The sequence below is a fragment of the Gopherus evgoodei genome, chromosome 3 (genome assembly GCF_007399415.2).
Source record: "Gopherus evgoodei ecotype Sinaloan lineage chromosome 3, rGopEvg1_v1.p, whole genome shotgun sequence".
Classification (NCBI taxonomy): domain Eukaryota; kingdom Metazoa; phylum Chordata; order Testudines; family Testudinidae; genus Gopherus; species Gopherus evgoodei.
The window spans coordinates 216,903,781-216,925,500 of NC_044324.1; the positions used below are offsets into that span (position 1 = coordinate 216,903,781).

General features: G+C 48.3%; 1 protein-coding gene across 1 annotated transcript; it reads left to right on the top strand.

Moving 5' to 3' along the window:
• Positions 1–5,898: 5,898 nt before the first annotated feature.
• On the top strand, positions 5,899–20,654 carry LRRN4 (leucine rich repeat neuronal 4). Its single transcript, XM_030558025.1, has 5 exons — positions 5,899–6,019; positions 11,508–12,205; positions 13,903–14,107; positions 18,064–18,201; positions 19,034–20,654. Exons 2-5 carry the CDS (start codon positions 11,515–11,517, stop codon positions 20,334–20,336), a joined length of 2,337 nt encoding a protein of 778 aa, XP_030413885.1. The 5' UTR covers positions 5,899–6,019; positions 11,508–11,514; the 3' UTR covers positions 20,337–20,654.
• The last annotated feature ends 1,066 nt before the right edge of the window (positions 20,655–21,720 follow it).

Below are 21,720 nucleotides of genomic sequence, written 5' to 3' on the forward strand. Positions count from 1 at the left end.
TTTGTTTCGCGCTCATGATAATACTTGGCTACCCTTCAAACAGTGGTGTCCTGCTAGTACAGGGAGGATAGCCCTGTATACTCATCCAGGAGCCTGTAGGACGTCTCTCTCCTGTTTTTCCTTTATAGTCATGAACTCTCAAAAGTCTAGCAGCGTACAAACCATTCTCCCGCCCAAGGTGTGCTGGAATGGTACCCCATATGGCCCATTGACATCACTCCCAAGTGAGTTAGAAGGGTCATGCTAAAGATTCTGTACTTCCTGGGTCTTTGCCAGCTTGAGTCTTATCCCCCCGTATGGAATATCGTCCACCGCCTCTGATCTGTTTATCAGGGGACACATAAGATTGCCAATATTTTTCTCTGCATGCACCCGGTGATTTGACAAGCAATATGGTGCCCCTAGTGTTACAAAGGCACCACAGATTATAGCAGGGGTAGGCAATCCATAGCACACGTGCTGAAGGCAGCGCGCAAGCTGATTTTCAGTGGCACTCACGTTGCCTGGGTCCTGGCTACCGGTCAAGGGGCCTCTGCATTTTAATTTAATTATAAATGAAGCTTCTTAAACACTTTAAAAACGTTTACTTTACTACATAGTTTAGTTATATATTATAGACTTATAGAAAGAGACCTTCTAAAAACGTTAAAATGTATTACCGGCACGCGAAACCTTAAATTAGAGTGAATAAATGAAGACTCGGCACAGCACTTCTGAAAGGTTGCCGACCCCTGGACTATAGTGACCACAGGTATTCCAGAACTTCCTCCCCCCCCACCCCCCTTGTGCAAACGCTGGCACTTCCAACAGTACATCACTCTCTAGCACCATGCCGGGACATTGGTTCATGACTGATTCAGGGCTTGTCTGTTCTGGGATCTTACTAGGGTCTTACCTTGGTTTAAAACTGGCAAGCAGCACTGGTACAAGTAACTTAGTGCATCTACAGTAGGGACTTGCAGTGGTGCAGTTAGCTGCAAAGCAGGAAGGTCCTGAGAAGGAAGGATACCAGATATCCTACATGCAACCCCCTGTGCTTTCCTTGGAGCTCTCAAAGTCCTGTCCAAGTATTGACAAGACCCAACATTTTCACTTCATAATTAGAAAATGGAAGAGCAGGTGATCTTTCTAAGGGACATTGCTGCCCCTGATACATGGTTAAATCAGATCAGTTGCTTGTGAATTCTCAGTCTGACCCCTGGCAATCTTGCGCAACATGAAATAGTGTATTGCTGCCCTGCTGGCATGTACAGCTGTGACACTTGTGCTTTCACGTCTTCATCAAAAAGGTTCCTTGCTTCTCTGTTCCCCTCTTGCAATGTTGCCTTGTGGGACACCTTGCATCAAAAGCAAATTAAACAGCAGGAGAGGCTCCTCACGAGTTTCCAGTATCTCAGTCAGAGCTTTCCCTGGGGTATGAGATTCTCGGGTGCACTGGGGACAGATTTGCTTTGCCAGAAAAAAAGCTGCCCTAAAGCCAGGTGAAAAGCCCCTCAGCTCTACTTCCTGCAAGTGCTCATGTGTTAAAGGTCCCTGCTGTGACAGTGCCCTGCTGGAGTGTTTTGGCTCTTTAGCTGCTACAGCTCGAGCTAATGCTTTTAGCCCTGGTTCAGTCCCAGGTGTGTGAGTCAAATAGAGCGTCTGTCACACAAGCAGCACAAGGGAGCATGACTAGGAGTGGCGGAAGTGCCTTTAAAGTGTGGGGGTGCTCACAGGTGCCTGAACTGTGGTGCCATCCCCAAGGCCCTGCCCCTGCACTGTCCCTTTTCCCCGAGCCCCTGCCCTCGTGACACCCATTTCCCAGAAGCCCCATCCTCAAACTACTACTTCTCCCTGAGCCTCGGCCCTCTCACCGTCCCTTCCCCAGAGGCCCTGCTCCCATTCTGCCTCTTCCCCACCTCCCCGCTTGCTCCTCTCCACCCCTCCCCCTGTCACTCGTCCTTATGGCCAGTAAAAAGTGAGGGGCATGGCCCCTTGGCCCTCCCATTCCAGTGCCCCGATCATGACCAAGTATTGCAAGCCATTGTAACAGCTATTGACAGCTAGCATGAGTTTGGCCTGCCCCATGAGCAGCCCCAGGATTGGGCCAACTGCAGTTCATTGCCACCCACACTGTGCCACCTGCTGCTTTGCTAGACCCCACAAACCAGCCCTTTGTGTGACTTGGCATTTCAGTTACTGTGTGCCACAGCCTGCTTGCCTTACTCATGCAGACCCCCCACACCCTGAAGTCAGTGTTTGCTTGCAGATACCAGCTGGTTTACTCAAGTGAATAATGGCTGCAGGATCAAACCCTTTTAGCTAGATGAGTTATTTACATAGCACCAAAAGTACCTACAAAGTCCCTACCCTGAATTTAAAGAAAAACTCCAGGGAGATAAGATTTTGCATTCAGAGACAGAATGGAGACAGATATATTATCTAGATGAAAACAAAATTCATTATGAAATTAATACTTTGGCTCTAAATAATAGTCCATTGTTGCCACCCTATTCTGTATGTCACAAAGCAAAAGCAGATCAGGGTAAAACGTTACACATGTCTTGCATAGCTGGGGCCTGCTCCAACTCCCAAGGAATTCCACAAAAGAGATTTACCACTGATTTGCACATGGGGTCCTGGCCTATAATACATGCGTACAGCAAATAGCATGCAGCGCACAGACCATAGGCTTGTTTAGAACATAAACACTCCTGGCTTGTTCAGACCACAGGTTAGATAACTGTGTTCTTGCCTTTATATTCCTTGTAGGAGACGAATTAACTTGTGCTCACTCTGGGGTTTGATTAGCCAATCAATGTTTCTTCTTTTATTGGCTTTTGATGTAATTCTCTGGTTTTTTGCATACTTTCATTGTTAGACTCATTTTAAAAATTCTTTTGCCTTCCTAGTGGGGAAACACTCATCTCTGGAGCCTTTACGACCTGGTACCATCTCCTTTTTCTATTGCTCCCTGCTAGCTTCGGCTTATCTCACTGTGTCATTAAGGAATGCAGGCCTCATCCTTAACATTCCAGCTCAGACCATCAGAGGATTTGACTCAGATCAGGGGAGAGGCAGAGGTGGGTTCTTCTTTTAGATTTCAAAACCCAGACACATACACAGTCTGTGCAAAATGGCCTGGTCAAAAAACATGCCCAAACTGAGATGGTGGCCATTCCCTTTGCCTTGTCACTAGAAGCCTTGGTAGAGTTGGAAAGAGGAGAAAATAAATAAGTTAAAGAAACAGTGGAGGCTGGTGATGTGTGAAAGTAGGTGGATGAAACTGACACACAGCAGAGCTTACAGCCTGTTTAGAGTAGGGTGACCAGACAGCAAATGTGAAAAATCGGGACAGGGAGTGGGGGTAATAGGAGCCTATATAAGAAAAAGACCCAAAAATTGGGACTGTCCTTATAAAATCGAGACATCTGGTCACCCTAGTTTACAGCAGATTGCAATGTGTGTCTGATTCAAAATAGGGTGATGGAAACACTATCTACCCATATGGCCATCATCAGTATGACTGTAGCTATTTATTACTGGTCAGATCGGGTCTCCATTGTGCTAGACACTGTACTAACCTGTGGGAAGGTGCCGTCTGTTCCCTGGAGAGCTGACCATCCATAATGCGGACAACAGCTGGGGAGAATGCTGAGGAAGAACAAAAGCAGAGTCTGATCCTGCAAGAGCGCTCAGCACCTTACAGAATATGCTCGGTGTCTCCGAATTGGGCCCAGGTAAGGTGCTGAGCACCTGGCAACACCCACTGACGTTGGCAGGAGTTGTGAGTGCTCAGCACTTCTCAGGATCAGGCCCATAAAGGGCAGGATTAGGTGATGGTTTCCACCCCGGCTGAACTGAATGGCCCCGTTGTTAGTTACCGTGCTGTTTTCCCAACTCTCCAAAGGCTGCCTGGTTTATCTTGTGGGGTGAAATCAGTGGGGCTGACTGGGTGAGGGCAGAGTTTAGTGGGGCAGCCTTTTAAGAGTGTGAAGTGATTAGTCCATTTTCTCATGCAGATACATTGCCTATAAATACCAATCTCCCAGTAGCAAATGCTCCAGCTGTACCTTATGGCTCAAGGCAAAGAGTGCATCTCCCTCTCTCTAGGATGGCTGGAGATGAGGGAAGTCCAAAGAAAAGTAGCATTTGAGGATGGAGTTTTCATAAGCTCTAAGCACTGGTCTAACTCAGCTCCCATAATGAGCGCTTTGGCTAATCCCACTTTAGGTGGTAATTGAATCAACTAACAGGGCAGGTACAAAACAGCTGAAGCCACAGACAGTGTCCTACTGTGTCGTTAGCAGGAGCCCAGGCTACACAGTCCAGTGAGCAGTCCCTCAGAACTGAGGACAAGTCTACATGAAGACGCTCTATGCTGAGGGGAGCTTTCCCATCAGTGTCGTTAATCCACCTCCCTGAGAGGCAGTAGCTACGTCGATGCTCTCCCATCAACATAGCACTATCTACACAGGGCGTTAGGTCAGTATAACAACGTTGCTTGGGGGGGGGGATCTTTCACACCCCTGAGTGACATAATTATGCTGATTTGGGGTTGTAGTGTAGACGAGACCTCAGTGGGGCTGCTGGTGTGTATGAGGCAGCAGGATCAGGCACTAGGTCAGCAAACCCTTTGCCTTGTCTTAGAACTGAGCCTTCTGACTCCATAGTTTACAAGGGAACAATCTGTACATCGCCTGGGAACCACAATGGCTTCCAATAGTCCCCTTAAGAGACCATATCTTGTTTCTCTGGATGTTCTGCTAGTTTTCAAGCCTCCCCTGCCCCCCCCCCCCCGACTCCACTCAGATAGTGGATGACATGGCCTGAGATAAGTCTCGTGTGCACATACTGTCAAGGTCTGTAGGAAAAGCAGTGCATGGATTAAAGTCTTGTCATTGGGCTGTGCAGGTCTGCCATGCACAGATGTGTTACTCTCCTGGGAGAGCAAAGGCTCTGAAGAGAACACAAACCACATTGTGATGATTATTTGGCTTGCAGTAGCACCTGGGGTCCTGGGCTTTTGTTTACGCTTTCACTTTGGTGCAGTCCCTAGTGACTCCTTTCCCTGCTGTCTGTGTGCTTTCCTATAAGATCTTCATCTCCTTCCTCTTCCTAATGATTATTTGCATTACAGTAGTGCCCAGAGGCCCCGCCTGAGATCAGGGCCCCAGGGTGCCAGGCACTGTACAAACACAGTGAGGTAGATGAGACAGACATAAAGTGAGGGAGGAAACCCAGGGGAAGGGACTTGCCCCAGCTCTAAGGGCAGAGCTGGGACTAGAGCCCACGGCAGCTTTATAATTAATGAGCAATGCCTCCAAAGTGTCCAGTCTGCCAAACACAGGTTCCGCCCTTCTCTGGCCAGTGGTGGGGAAACACCCCATTCCTCAGACCTCCGGGGATGGTACTTGAGGTGAGAACTTTTTGGTTTCGACATTCAGTCGGGGCCTCTTTCCAGAGAAGGCTGCTCTTAAAAACCACTTGCCTGGTGTGGCCGTTTCCAGGGTTTGCACTTTGAGTCTCCAGGCGCCTGCGGAGAAACGTAAATGAGCGGGCGACTTTATCTGCTGCTTGAGAAATCTCAAGGCTGGTGTCAGCAGACAAGCGTCAGCATCGGCCCTTCTTCACCATGACCCTTTAGTGAAGAGACCTAATAGCACCCCCCACCCCAGAATGGGTGGACAAAGAGGAGCGAGGTATAGAAACTGTTCTCCCTTTCTCTTTCCCCCCCACCCCCTCAGACTGTGGGGGAGGGACTGGTCCTGCCTGGGGAGGGGTTGTAAGGAAATCTTCCCACCACCTTGCTGGTAAGGGTGTGTGGGAGCTGGGAGTGTGGAGAGGGGAGGAGAGTGGGCCTGTCCCCTCCCCCCCTCCTGGGGAGGGTGGGGAAGCTGGCATGTGGGGGAGGGAGGCTAGGCCAGATCTCTCCCCTAGCTGCGGGAAGAGGAGAACCGATGCAGCTGAGTCACTCCTGTGTATAAAGCAAGCACCAGGCAATCAGAGCAGTGCGGACCCCAGCAGGCGGCCTGGACAGGTATGTGCATGCTCTTGAGACTAAGTGGGTGGGATTGGCTGTGGGCGCTGACATGTCTGGGTTTCTAACCAGCCCATTTTCCACCTGTCCCCCTGGGTCTGGACTCCACAAGGGCTTGTGGCATTTCTGCTGCCCCAGGACTGGACTGGAGGCAGAAGACCCTGAGGCTGCTCTCTCTTGGGCTGAGGGCAAAGCAGGTTCTTGCAAGGCCTCAGATAGCGGGGGCATAAAGGGGACATAAAGACCCCATTTCCCCTGTGCCTGTCGCAGACAGAAGGCAAGGGGGACTGGAAAATGCCTGGCCCAATGCAGGGGCTGCAGCAGCAGTGAATGGTAACCATTCCTAGCAGAGCAATAAGGGGAAAACAATTGAGCTCTGTGTGCCATATAGCAATGGGCTTGAATCACCCTGCCAGTGAGATTTTTTTGGCTGAGGGTTCAGCTTTAAGACACCAGCAGAGCAGGAATGATGGTCTAATGGTTAGGGCACTAGCCTGAGCCCTAAGCCTCCTGGGTTCAAGTCCTTACTTTGCCACACATTGCCTGTGTGACCTTGAGCTAGTCACTTAGGGTGACACTTTTAAAGGTACTTGGGTGCCTAGGGGGAGTCTGAGTTGCCTAAACTCCCTCTGATTTTAAAAAAATCCAATGGGAGTTAGGCACCTAACCCACTTACACCCTTTAGAAAATCCAACTAGGCACCTGTCTGCATTTTTAGGCACCTTCAGAAAACAGGACCTAGTCTCTCTCTGCCTCAGTTCCCCATCTGTCCAGTGGGATAACATCACTGCCCTAGCTCACCAGGGGGTTGGGAGGATAAATACAGTCAAGGCTGAGCTGCTCAGATACTGTGGCAATGGCGGGGGGATAGATACCAGAGATAGCTAGCTCTGTGTGCATGCGAAGCAGTCGCTTTGTTCAGTTCTTCCCACTTGTTCCAGGCAGAGGCTGCACACAGGGGCAGTGGAACAGGCTATGTCGTACACAGCCAGCACGGCGCTCTGGGGAGGCAGCAGATGGAATTTAGGGAGGGCATCTGCACTTCTTGGAGATGCCTGGCAGCTGCTGTTGTGGTGGCTGAGGGGTGAAGGCTGCAGCATACACGCACCCAGCCAGCTCTGACCTAGAGCAAGCACTACAGAGGAGAGGGGTGGGGAAGGCAGATGTAACTGGAGATACTAATGACAGGCCAGATCCTGCAAGGAGCTGAGCACTTCTGAGGTGCAGGCTCCTCAGCTCCCTGCTGAACAGAGGGTGCTCCTCGCTGTGGAGGGTCAGGCGCTGTAGGCACACACGAGGAGAAATGCACGGGGTGGGAGTAGGAGCTGCATACAGTTCTGATGCAGAAGTGCTCTGGGGAGGGGCAGTGGATCGAACCCACTGGTGCTGCGCACATAGCAGTGTGATGCATATTACGGCTCATCCACCTGCAAGTCCTCAGCAGGAAATTCTCTGTGTCCCTGGCCTTGCCTAAGGGACCCCTCGCAGCTATGGCTGTTAGGAGATTTATATGCACTCTCCTTTGTCTGGATGGGGACTGGTGAGGAGCAGGCTCCACCCAGAGCTGCACAAAAGAACTAATACTCAAACCCCCTTACCTAAGTCACAGGGTCCAGAACAAGCAGTTCAGAGGCTGGGGTTTTTCCAGGTAAAAAGCTCCAGAGCTCAGGTAGGGAATGGGAGCAGAGTGCACTAAAGCAGTGAGTGACCAAGGGATCAGATTCTTGCTGACAGGTCTTTTTCTGCAGGGGGAAATGGACCCTCTTGAGTTTTGGCCATTTTGGTGCAAGGCAGTGAGGACCCCTGCATACACTGTAATTTATCGACACTGGAAAATCCCAAGTCTGTGACACTGAATCCTCTACTACCAGGAAAGTCACCTGCTGCAAGGCCCCTGCCACCACTTGGGAAAGGGCCATTCATGTAACTGTCAAAGAGCTAGAAGCAGATCAACGGGAGAGTTTCAGAAGTGCCCAAGGGATTTAGGAGCACAGGTTTTCAAAAGCCCTGAAGTGGCTTAGGCAACGGCTACACTACAAAACTCTGCCAACATAGCAATGCTGATCGGGGATGTGAAGAGGTGTGACCCCTGACCAATGTAGCTGTGTTGGCCAAATCCTCTTGTGTAGACTCAGCTATACTGGCAAAACCACAGCAATGCTGGTAAAGGCTGTGTCCACACTATACTCCTGGGGGAATTCTGCACCACTACACATGCGCGGAATTCATGTTCCCCGCAGATATTTTTTTTCTCTGCAGAAAATACATTCTGCCAGAGAGGTGCTGCAGCTCCACCTTTCACCCACCAGGGACTACTGTGGCACTCAAACAGACAGCTCATTGTAGAAGCCAGCTGCCACTTAGGAGGAGGAGAGGCTGTGTTCCTCATAGCACCCTGCCTATGGGGCCAGTTGGGGAGGCATGGAGTATGGGGAGACAAAGGGGAACACACGGGATTGCTGGGGGAAATCATACAAACAGGGGTTCAGAAGGGCTAGTGGGAGGGACAGACTGGGACAGGAGCTGAATGGAAGTGGGGGGTGCAGGGACACCAGGGGGGCAGTGAGGTACAGGTCCACATGGAAATGGGGGTAGCTGAAAGGGGGTTCAGAGCCACATGGGGGTGGGGAGGTGCAAGTGGGCAGGAGGTGACCAGGGGTGCAGGGATGCATGGGGATGGGAGGAGGGATTACTGAGTGCGGGTGCAGGGACACATGGGGATGGGGCAGATGTCCATGGGAGAGATTAGGGGTTAGCCAGGGTCTGCATGGGGGAGGATCCCCAACTCTAACAATCCCTCCTCTCTCCAAAAAACCTGTTCCATACTTCTCCCACTCACACCCAACGCCCTCCAGGTTCACTCCCAGGCTCCTTCCCAGTAATTATTTCTCTCTTCCTCAGTTCCTCTGTTACAGCTGACTCCCCCAAGCATTTGCACTGTGCCTGAGGGGTGCAGGAAATAAGCTTCTGTATTGTAGTTTTAAATTAATTATTACCCAGAATTCTATATTATTCGCCTAGTAAGGAATCTATTTGTCAAAAAACATTTTCCTGAATTTTTTTTGTTGTCTGTAGGGTTAGAGACATACCTGTTGACAGGTATTTTCATAGAAGCATATGACTGGAAGGAACTTAAGAGGTCATCTAGTCCAGTGTCCTGCACTCATGGCAGGACTAAATATTATCTAGACCATCTCTGACAAGTGTTTGTCTAACTTCCTCTTAAAAAAATCTCCAGTGACAAAGATTCCACAACCTCCCTAGGCAATTTATTCCAGTGCTTAACTACTCTGATAGCTAGGAAGTGTTTCCTAATGTCCAACCTGAACAGCCCTTGCTGCAATTTAAGTCCATTGATTCTTGGCCTATCCTCACAGGCTAAGGAGAACAATTTTTCTCTCCTCCTTGTAACAACCTTTTATATCCTTGAAAGTACTTTGACAAAGTTCCTCTTCTACCTTGGTGGATCCTGCACTTATTGGCAGATTTGCTCACATCAGTGATCTTCCCCTCTGGTGGAACGCACATTCTGGGTCAACTCCTCCTGTGTCTGATCAGGAGTTGGGAGGAACCTGGGCCCACTCTCTACTCTGGGTTCCAGCCGAGGGCCCTGTGGATTGCAGCTGTCTATAGTGCCTCCTGTAACAGCTACAACTCGCTGGGCTACTTCCCCACGGCCTCCTCCAAACACCTTCTTTATCCTCACCACAGGACCTTCCTCCTGGTATCTGATTACACTTGTACTCCTCAGTCCTCCAGCAGCCACACACCCTCTCAATTTCAGCTCCTTGCACCTCTTCCTCCCAGCTCTTCACATGCACACCACAAATTGAAGTGAGCTCCTTTTTAAACCCAGGTGCCCTGATGAGCCTGCCTTGATTGGCTGCAGGTGTTCTAATCAGTCTGTCTGCCTTAATTGGTTCTAGCAGGTTCCTGATTACTCTAGTGCAGCCCCTGCTCTGGTCACTCAGGGAACAGAAAACTACTCATCCAGTGACCAGTATATTTGCCCTCTACCAGACTCCTGTACTCCACTGGTCTGGGTCTGTCACAGTACATAATGCCTCATCTTTTATGTATTTTGAAATAAATTACCAAAATAATTGAAACTGGAGTGATTATGTTGTGTTATTTTGACAAATAAAATATGCAGAATTTTAAATATTGTCCACAGATAATTTTGGGGGATTTTAAATTTTTTGGCACAGAATTCCCCCAGGAGTAACACTAGCACTCTGCCAATACAGTATACTGGTATTGTTATACATCAAAGCACTCCTAGTGTAGACCTTGCCAAAGGAGTCTGACTTTCAATGGAACCCAGCTGCTTTTCCCCACAAGCCCCAGTGAAAGGAAAGTCAATGGGCCTTGTGCTCCTAAAGCCTCTGGGGGCTTTTGAAAATCTCCAAGATCATTCTCTTAGAACCCGTAAGATTCCGACACTTGCATTCTGCAGGCCACTTTGTAGGAGCCACCTTGCCATGGGCACGCCTGACCTTCCAAGCCCTGGCTCCCCACTGCCAGTGCACCACGTCATGAGAGAACAAGCCCATGACAAGGTGGAAAATGTGATTACCCACCCACTTGACTTTTGGACCTTTAGAGGCAAGCTCCTGTCTGCTCTGTATGGCAATTAAAGAGCCTGTTGAACGTCACATAAGAGGAGACATTTACCCATTTTCTTTGTTGAAAATTATCCCCTCATGCACGTGCTGTGTATGTATTGTTTTTACTACTTATTTATATGTATTGTGGTAGCACCTAGGCATCCCGGTCATGGCCCGGTAACCCAGTGTGTTAGGTGCTGTACAAACACACAACCAAAAGAGTTTACAGCCTCAGGGTGTGTCTGCACTAGAAAGTGCTATGGCTTTAGTATAGACACTTACTACAGCAATGCAAGGGGTTCTCCCATCGCTGTGTCAAATCCACCTCTCCAAGAGGCGGTAGCTAGATCGACGGAAGACTTCTTCCATTGACCAAAAACTGTCAATATTAGGGACTTGGGTTGGCTTAAGTACGCAGCTGGGTCAACCTAACTTTCATGTGTTAACCAGCCCTAAGTTGGCTGCTGCTCTCCCCTCAGACCTTCAGTTCTGAGTCTACAGCTAGGCAGAGATGATAATGCTGCATGTGTGTTTGTGCAGCGCCTAGCGCGATGGGTTCCTGGTCCATGAGTGGGCCTCCTAGGTGCTAGAAAGATAATACACCTAATAAATAATAACAGATACAGTTTGGGACACACGTTGGTTGCCTTTGGGATGAAAGGTTTTATGTATCTTTAAATATGCTCAGATGAGACTTCCTTCCCAAATGCCTCATCTTTATGGCAGTTTAATTACAGCAGAGACTCTAATTATCACCTCCACCATCTGCAGGCACCAGCAAAACATTTAGCAGTGTTTTGTTTTCACATAGCTCATGGCAGCCCCAAAGAGTTTTAATTTACTTCTCTATATTGTGGTTTTGTTTCCCCCACCCTGAAAAGCAAAAGAATGTTTTCCCTCCTGCTCGCTCTCTCTCTGCTGGCGTGGGAGGCGGTGGCCGGCCTGACAGACAGTGCAGTTCCAGCTGCGTTGGGGGATTTCACAGCTCTTTTCCAGTTGACCCAGCAAGACCCCTGGGAAAACGACATTAATCTTACCAGCATGTCCTGTGAGGATCTGGGGAACAAGACATGGACCCATTTGCGACTGAACAACAGCAGCCTGCAAGCCTTCCCTGCCTGCCTGCCTGGGGGACTGGAGGCCTTAGATCTCAGCACCAACCAGTTGCCTTCGCTGAGTGGCATGGAGATAGCGAACTTCTCAAAGCTGCGCGCCCTCTCCTTGAGGCACAACCACATCCAAGAAATTGCGTGGGGAACCAGAGCCCTTGGTAGCCTCCAGTTCCTGGACCTAAGCGCTAATAAATTGTCCTCTCTGCCATTATGCCAGACAGCCCACCTGCCAAACCTGAAGTGGCTGTCGCTGGCCGGAAACCCCATCACTGAACTCCAGCCTCTGGCTTTCTCCTGTTATCCACAGCTACAGTTCCTGAACTTGTCTGCCACTCTGCTAGGGCATGAGAATGGCGGAGGGATTAGCGCGTCAGCCTTTGCCATGAATGTGTTGCAGGGAGACACCGGGAACAGAGCTAGGAGCACCATTGACGTGCTTGACCTGAGTGGGACCTTTCTCGAGACAAGTAAGTTTGACGATTTTGGTGGTACTCATGGGGCCTGATCAAACCTGATGAAGCAAAACCACTGTTAATGTCACAGCCACCAGCAGTAGAACTGGAGACCTCCGGAGCTGGTGGCAGGAGCTGCGACAGCTTGAGGTAAAGGTCACTAGCTGGGGCTGTAACAGACTCATATCCTCCACTGATCAGGCACAGTGGAGGAAGCTCCAAAACACACCTACTCGTTGGTTACAATAAGCAGTGGTGGGAATTCTCTTGTGTAGACAAGACTTCAGAGGGGAAGGTGGAGAAATAGCTATTAGCACAAGCAACTACACCTGCCCACAACAGAATTTCTTATCTGTCCTTGTAATCCCTCTGTCCCCATCCACTATCCTCCGATTATCCAGCTGAGCTCTCAGCCTTGGGCTATCTTTAACTTCTCCCTTTCCTCCTCTTTTCCTATCCAGAGTCTTCCCAAAGCCCTTCTCTTGTTCTTCAGTGGCCTAATATCTGCCTTTCCTTTTTCCCCCATTCCCCGCAGCTAAACCCTGCCTAATCCCTTTGCTTTCTCATCTTATCATTGGCACAGCACAGAGAGGCCTCCACCAAGACCAGGGCCTTGTTGTGTTAGGCATTATCAATCCACAGAGCAAGAGACAAGTCCTGCCCCAAAGAGCTTACAGTCTAAATAGACAAGATGGGACCATGGGAGGATGATCATCCCCATAATATAAATAGGGGAGCTGAGTCACAGAGAGGCAGTGACTCAGAGTCTGTGGCAAAGCCCAGACTGCACCCTAATCTCCTCAGTCTAGCCCCTTAGCTGCAAGACCATCCCTCCTCTCTACAACAGTCTGTCCCTTCTCTCTCTCTCCCTCTCCCTCCTGGGCTCCTGTAACATTTCATCCAGTCAAATGAGTGAAATAATTCCGACCTGGTGAGATTCAGTGAATGGATAATTGCTCTAATCCTTTGAGCGAGACAAAGGAAAGTAGCTTTGGATGTGTAAAGGGGGACTATAAACCTGCTGTTCTCATACAGCCAAATCCAGGGATTCCCTAGCAGAGGTTCCAGCCCAGTCACTAATCAATCCAGCACTCTGCCCTGCATGAGGGCACTTTGCCTTACACGTGTGCTGCTAAACCACTGGAGAAATAACTAAAACCCTGGGAAATTCTTATATATATATAATTTTTCATTTTACTTTTTGGGAATTTCACGTTAATTTGATGTATCCATTTTATCCATGCTGGGGGGTGGGGGAGGTGGGTCCTGCCCTCAGGAACTGAGAGGACCTTGGGGGTTGGAGCCCACCCAGTATTCACAACGCAGTAACAGCTTCTGTGCCCCAGGGCTGGGCCCAGCTCTTCACTCTGGGCATCGTGACCTGGTACCCAGGTCACAGCACTATTCAATTTTGGTCCAGCTGCCCCCCATGACAGAAGAGCAGCCAGGCCACACCTGAGCAGAAATGTAACCATGTGTGTCAGGTTGCAATACCCGGAGCAGGGAGCCAGGCCCAAGCACCCGCCCCTGCCGAGCCACCACGGCAGAGTGAGTTTTTCATTTTATTTTGTGTTATTTTGCATTTTCTATAACCAGCAGGTGCATCAGTTTGTCAGTAAAACTCAATCCACTGCAGTCTGCTTACTGGCCAGTCCTAAATTCAGCACAGTGCTCCGCTCACATACCAGTCACCCGGGTCTCCTCTGCTTCAGTTCAGCAGGAGTGGGCCCAGGACTTGGTCAGCCTTAGGTCGCTCCACCTTGCAAAGATGGCCCAGCTGAGGAGCTTCGATATGGATCTATTCAAGTCACTGCCCAGGCTGAGAGAACTGAATTGCCAGGACTCCCGTGCGCTGAGCGGGGTGAGGACAGAGCTATTTGATGATGCTCCTCACCTGACCTTTCTCACCTTCCAGAAGTAGGTGTTTTCTTTGCTCATCCATGTGTTAAAATGCTGCTATCTGCTGAAAGTGTCTAGTGACAGCTGGGTCCCCTCACTGCCCCCATAATGCCGCTGGAATCATCCAAATAGGAAGGTCTTTAGTGCATGGGGGAGATGCCATTTCAATTCACATGGAATTCTTGCAAGGCCTTGTTGGCACAGCAGAACTAGGATTTCCCAGGCAGTGTGCCAGAGTCTCCTGCCTGCTCCAGTGGTGCAAAGATGCCAGAAAGATGGCAGATTTCTCCATTGTTGGGGAGAGTTCCCCTATAGCAGGAAGCTGCATAGCTGGCTCCTATGCTATTCGCCCTGAAGCCTTTAGCTAGAGGGCAGGCCGGGCACCTGTTAGAGAGGTGTGGCTGGAGTACACTGCACTCTGGAGACCTCTGGCTGGCAGAGAGGACCATAGTCAGCTGTGCAGACTACAGCAGCCATGAAGTTGCTCTAAACTTCACCAGCGCTGTCCTAGAACTGTCCCCAGAATCAAAGACACGACTGACTTCTTCACAAGCTCCCAGCCTTAATGCACCAGTGGGAGTAGCAGAGACTCTGGCCCCATGGGCCAAACTCACATCATGATGCAGAAACTGCCTGAAGCTGCCTTAATGAGGCTCCTGAGCCCAGGGGCAGCTCCAGGCCCCAGCACGCCAAGCGTGTGCTTGAGGTGGCAAGCTATGGAGAGCGCTGTGCCGGTCGCCGCGAGGGCAGCAGGCTGCCTTCGGTGGCTTGCCTGCGGAGGGTCCGCTGGTCCCGCGGCTTCGGACTTCCTGCAGGCATGCCTGTGGGAGGTCTGCCGAAGCTGCGGGACCAGCAGACCCTCCGTAGACAAGCCGCTGAAGGCAGCCTGCCTGCTGTGCTGGGGGTGGCAAAATCCCTAGAGCCACCCCTGCCTGAGCCTGGTGCAGTTGTTGGCACCTGTCAGTGTGCAGCTCTTTCTGTACAGCTTCCTTTCCTGGGCAGACTGGTGATTTAGAAAGGCCAGAATTCCCTCTTACCTGCACTGACTTCAGTGGAGATGCAGGAATGGAACTGAGAATCTGGTCCAAAGTATTAATAACCCGGCAGCTTAATCACGCCTGGGTTGTGGGAAAACCCAATGCCCCCCCATTCCCTCGCCTTTGGAGTTTTTAGCCTCAACCAGGCCTAAGTGCGCTCATCAGATGTTATAAGACTGATGGACCGGAAATTTATGGAGCAAAATCTCCTGCTAGTGTAAATTGGTGCAGCTCCATTGACTTAACGATTTCAAAATTTGTGAGAATGAGCTTGTCGGCATTATGGGGTAAATTGGCGCTGCTGTGACAATTCCGCAGCCATCGATTTAGCAGGTCTGGTGAAGATGGGATAAGTCAATGGGAGAACGCTCTCTCATCAACTTCAGTACTCCAGCTCCCCAAGGAGCGGAAGGTAAGTCGATAGGAGAGTGTCTCCTGTTGACATAGCGCAGTGTAGACACCGCTGTAAGTTGATCTAAGCTACATCGACTTAAGTTACATATCTTACATAATTTAACTAGCGTAACTTCAATCGACTTACCTTGTTAGTGTAGACCAGGCTTAAGTAATTCTACTGGGTAGACCCTAGGAAGAGAGATGGGAACAATAAGTGATACATGCTCAAACCAGGAACTTGAAATATCTACTTGGGCCTGTTCTACACTGGGGGGCAATCGATCTAAGTTACACAACTTCAGCTATGTGAATAACGTAGCTGAAGTCGACGTACTTAGATTGACTTACCGTGGTGTCTTCACCACAGTGAGTCAACTGCTGCTGCTCCCTTGTCAACTCTGCCTGCACCTCTTGCGACAGTGGAGTACAGGAGTCGACGGGAGAGCACTCGGGGGGCGGGGGTCGATTGATCGTGTCTAGACTAGAGGTGATCAATCGACCCCTGCTGGATCGATCACAGCTTGCCGATCCGGCAGGTAGTGTAGACATACCCTTAGATTGCAAGCTCTTTGCGGAAAGGACCGTCTTTTTGGTCTGTATGTGTACAGTGCCTAGGACAATGGGGGCCTAGTCTACAACTGGGACTCATGAGAGTTGGCAATGCTGGAGCTTGGCCAAAGTCAACACCGGGTCACTAGCAGAAGCAGTTGGCTTTTGTGTCTACTCCCACAGCCCACTAGACTATGCTAATCTGTACCTCACTGCTAGTGTCCATTGTAACCCGTGTTGCAACAGAACCTCATAGCAATCTCTTAAAGTACCAATATTCCATCAGAATAGCAGCAGTGCTCCATTTATGGATGGTGTTAAGGTGACCAGATGTCACGATTTTATAGGGACAGTCCTGATTTTGGGGGCTTTTTCTTATATAGGCTCCTATTACCCCCCACCCCCATCCTAATTTTTCACACTTGCTGTCTGGTCACCCTAGATGGTGTACAGGTGTGTGTACTGTTTATTTATACTTCCATCAGGAAGCCAGGCAGGAGGAGTTCTAGGTAGAAACTGCAGTGCAGCAGAGAGAGACAGTAGTTATTGCTTCTTGAAGAGTTTCTTGTTCCATGTTAGGAGAAAGCAACTTTGTGATTCTTTACAGGGAAGGGTGCAGCACTAAAGAAGTATTTTGCATCATATACCCTGGGTTACACAGTTAAAGGTATAACGTGAACAGTGAAGGCAATGTACCAGAATAGCAAGTATATTGCAAATAGAGCAGTCAGGACTGATTAGGAAAGGATTTAGAGGATATTGTGGAAAATCCTTTAAGCCACCAGCCAGGAATATGAATGCAGCAGAAAATGAAAAAACAGGGCACTGGATGCGTGAACAGAGAACAAAACACAAATCTAAGTGGTAGTGAACAAAGAAAAGATCAGATTCTGCTCTCAGCTACACTGCTGGATTTTGGTACAGAATTCACCCAGTGCTTGTACAGACGATGGGCAAAGAAGGCCTCTCTATTCACAGAGCTTAGGTCTAACTCAGAAGGAAAAAGCACAAGACAATTCAGGCACAAGAAGTTACAGAGACAACAGCAATTTTGCTGTCCCCAAGCGTTCAAAACTCAGGAATAATGCTTAAAAATCATAGACTGGCTTAAAATCCTGATATTTTTAAAACAACAATATGGGGTGCCTTTTGTTTGCCTTCTGGTTTCTGACCCTGTCATGTGCACTCAGGTCACATTTTCAAGCTTTTCTCTGAAACTATGAGGGCTCAAAACTTACCTTTTTTTTTTTTTTTTTTTTTAAATGAATGCTGAGAGTCTCAAATTGTTCCCTGGACTCCAGGAACTGGAGCTTCAAGAAAAACATCAAATATCATTACACAGCTGGTAACATTGTACTAAGCAATATAGCCCTGCGCAGATACAAAATTTGTATCCACATCTGATTCGCAATCTGCAAACGTGGTCCATGGATATAAAGTGGACATCTGCAGATTTGCAGGGTTCTACAAATGATTCAACGTAAGGTGGATGCTTGGCATGCAGAAACTGAAGCTTTTCCAAAAATGGTATGAAGGGGTTGAAAGGAGGCTGGAGAGTGAATTGGGAGCACCATAGGGCAGGAGAATAGGTGTAGGATGAAGTGAAATCCAAGATAAATACCAGGGTTCAGGGATAAGCCTAAGCTTTACCAAAGCAGAATTGCTGGGTACAGGGTCCTTTCCTTTCCAGCTGCCATTCCTACTGCATTCTGGTTATGCATTTAACATAAGTTTGCTGCAGAGAATGAATCTAAATTGAGGCGAATGTGATGATGCGTGAGGGAGATACATGAGCAAATGGAGCAATATGTGAGAATGAACTTGTTTTTTCTGAGGGGGGATTAGTAATCTCCTATGAGCCAGGAACAAATGACTGCCTCCCCCGGGAGCAGAGAAGGCTGCATGCTACCCCTTACCCAGATTAGGCTATTAAAGCACAATCCAGCCCTTAGCCGATACTTGGTAAAGATTCTCAAAATTTTCATCTCCTAGCTGTAACCTGAGTTCCTTTAATCCTTGGAATATCAACTCATCAGCTAGCATCAGCATCAACCTGTATGGAAATCCTTTAGAGTGCAACTGTGGACTTTCCTGGCTACTTTCTGATCCGGAGAGAGTTGTACTGCAAAGGTAAATGACCTGTCAGTTGCATATTACTCACATAACAGGAATGTAGGAGTGAGCATAAAGATTATCCTGAGCCTGTTTACTTCAATTTTTGTTACAAGTTATGTATGGATGGTGTAGTTTTCCTGTTGAAATACAAACCCCATCAATATTAGTCAGAATCACTATCTGTTCCTCAAAAGACAGACATCTAAAATAAAGTTTCCTTCAAGAACTAAGTATGGGCTAATTATATCTGAAAGCAGCACTATGCCGTTAACACAAGCAGAACTATAAAATGATGGCTTCTACTGATAATTTATTCTCTGCCTCCCCCCATTAGTACTTTGCTGCGAGTACAGATAAAACATAAGCTAGCTCAGCGGCCTTAATGACATCGTGCCCTGGAGATCTGAAGTCAAATTGTGAGCTCTGATTCCTGAGCCAGCTGGGACTAAGAATACTGTGAAAGTAACTATACCTCACTCTATGCTGTCCCCTGCTGTCAGATTTGGAGAGGAATTACTCAACATGGCCTTGGCGCTTAATGCTTTGTGTGTTGTGCCTTCAACTTCCACTGCACCTTGTTGAATCAGACCCGTGACCTTCTCAGTTAGGGGATATTTGCTGCACCTTGCAAAACGTATGCAGCCAAGTTGGTCATATGGGGAGGAAAATCAGCCTGAAAGTGCAGAACTGTAGTCAAGACTCTGCTAAGCTTTGGCCCCAGATTTCATGTGAGAGAACAGGTTTCTGACTGGCATTAGCAGCTCACTATCTGATACGTTTCATAGATACTGATGATGCTGTCCTATAACCATTATGTTGATTGTAACTCGTTTGCTTCATCCTGCAGGGCATCTGACACCATTTGCAACACAGCCTCAGAAGACAGAGAGAAGCCTTCATCCTCATCGTCTCTTTCACTGTTACAACTCTATGATGAATGCCAGGCCAAGAGAAATACCACATTCCCCACATCAAACACTCCCCCTTTCACAGAAGACTCTTCCAACCTTCCCATTATTGATTCCACTACTGTGGCAGCAATGATGGACTCTATTCTATTTGCTGAAGAACTTTACAGCGACTCCTTGGTGTCACGAAACATGGTAAGTATGACGCAAACAGCTCAGATGAAGAATGATCCTACAAGTGTGGACCTTTTTTCCAAATCTACTACTGATCCCACTTCTGAAGGAACAACAGCCACCTCTTCAACAATTCTGGGAGAGCTTTATAGCAACTCCTTAACTCAGCAAAGCACTGTGAGTACAATCAAAACAGATCCATTGAAGAGAAATGCTACAACAACCACCGCTTTGTTTCCTCAAGAGGAAACATTCTACCTGTCTACTAATAACCCTTCCACTGAAGCGACAAGACCAATAGGGACAAACTCTCCTCTTTCTCCTGGCACAATAAGTCCATCTCAGACAGATCAACGGCTGCAAAACCCCACAAAGTCAAACCTTATTCCAAATCCTTCCCATGCTGTAATAAAAGTGGATTATGAAGATGACTATTACGACGATCAACCAAAGGAAAGCATAACTCAACTGATAATAGTCTCTTGTGACTACGACCCCTGCCACCACCTCCAGAAGCCATGCTCTGAACTTCAGAGGTTGTCCCCATGTCTGTGTCCTGGAGTGTCTGGGGAAGACACTGTTCCAGATCCACCGAGGCTCAGAGAAGTGTCTGAAACGACAGACACATCAGCACAGATCCACTGGTGTGCCCCCAGTTCAGTCGTTCAGACTTATCAGCTTGCATACCATGCCAAAGGCAGGGAGAAGAGCCAGATCCTGGTTGATGAGATCTATCCCACAGCAAGGCAGCATACACTATACAAACTTTCACCAGACACCACCTATTGGGTGTGCGTGATTGCTTCTAACAAAGCAGGATTAAGCCAGACGACAAGTGAGAAGATTTTGGGCAATCCATGCACCCAGTTTACAACAAAACCCAGCTATAAATCCATCTTTGTGGTCTTGTCCCTAGCAAGTGGGGTCTTCCTAATCACCACCATTGTATTGTCTGTGTGTCTGTATCAAAAATGTAAAAAGCCTCACGCTGAGCAATACAGCACACACCTCATCTCTTATAAAAACCCAGCGTTTGATTACCCCTTAAAACTGCAGCCACGTAATTAGCTCCAGGTAGTTTGGTCAACATATTTTGCAGTAAAACATCTTATAGCAACACATTTAAGTGGAATCCAGCTGCTCACTTGGTTATAAGTTCCTCACAGGACTGACTTCATCTCTGTTGTAATTCTAAAGAAATTACACCAGGGGCATCTGTGGCTCCAAATGCTTAGTTTTGTTACAACAGGACATCACCTGGCCTGTTTCTGAGATCTCTATTCTCCATTTCCAAAGATCTGTGTTCAGGGTGAAGTTTCTCTTTTTATTATAATGTATAATAATTTTCAGGCAGCTGATGGGGAGGTCCTAATGATGATGATTTTAAAATGAAGTGAGGGGGGAGAGGGGTGGCACAACCTTTAGGCACCTGAAAACCCCCCATCCCCCCAAATCTAGCCATTCCTCTTGGTAATTTCCCCATCTGTACAAGGGGGATAGTGATATGATGTTGGATGTTTTTCCAGAAATTAGGGGCTTGATGCAAGAATCACAGGACAAAATTCTACAGTCACTGTTTTGTAGGAGGTTTGATTAGATGACCACACCAGTCCCTTCTGGTTTTACAAATCTATAAACCCTTGCACCTTTGTAAAACACTGATCTCTACAGGTGAAAGGCACTATATACATGCTAGGGATTATTTCTATCAGGGCTTTTCTTCTGGGTGCTTCAACATCACCTTAGATTAGTTTAGAGAAGCACTATAGCCAAGGAACATCAGGATTATGCCTCTTTCTTCTTCCACATCAGGTTGTGCCACCCCTTTCCCCCCCTCACTTCATTTTAAAATCATCATCATTGGGACCTCCCGATCAGCTGCCTGAAAATTAGTCCTGATGTGTATATAGTGCCTTTCAGCTGTAGAGATCAGTGTTTTACAGCGCTGGAGTTACAGCTGTCTTCGTAGCTGCACAGGGAAAGCGCTGCAGTGTGGCCACCCTGACAGCTACCAGCGCTGCACTGTGACCATATTCGCAGCGCTGTTGGGAGTGGCTGAACAGGCATTCTGGGATACCTCCGAATATCTCTGGAGGCCAATTACAGCGCTTTTGGTGGCCACACTGGCAGAGCAGCGCTGCATCACCAGCGCTGCAATCGTTATACCCCAGGCAGAGCAAGAGTACAGCCAGTGCTGCAGCCAGGGAGATGCAGCGCTGTATGTGCCTTGCAAGTGTGGACAGTAAGTTGCAGCGCTGTAAACCCACCACCAGCGCTGCTACACTCCAGTGTAGCCAAGCCCTGAGTATAAGTGCAACCTAGTGTGGCAGGAATTGAGAAATTCTTTAAAACTGATATCCTGTCCATTCTAGTGGACATTTAGGATGAGATTTTCCAAGATGCCTAAGGGATTTAGATTCCAATTCATTTAATTTAAATAAGAATTGGGCAT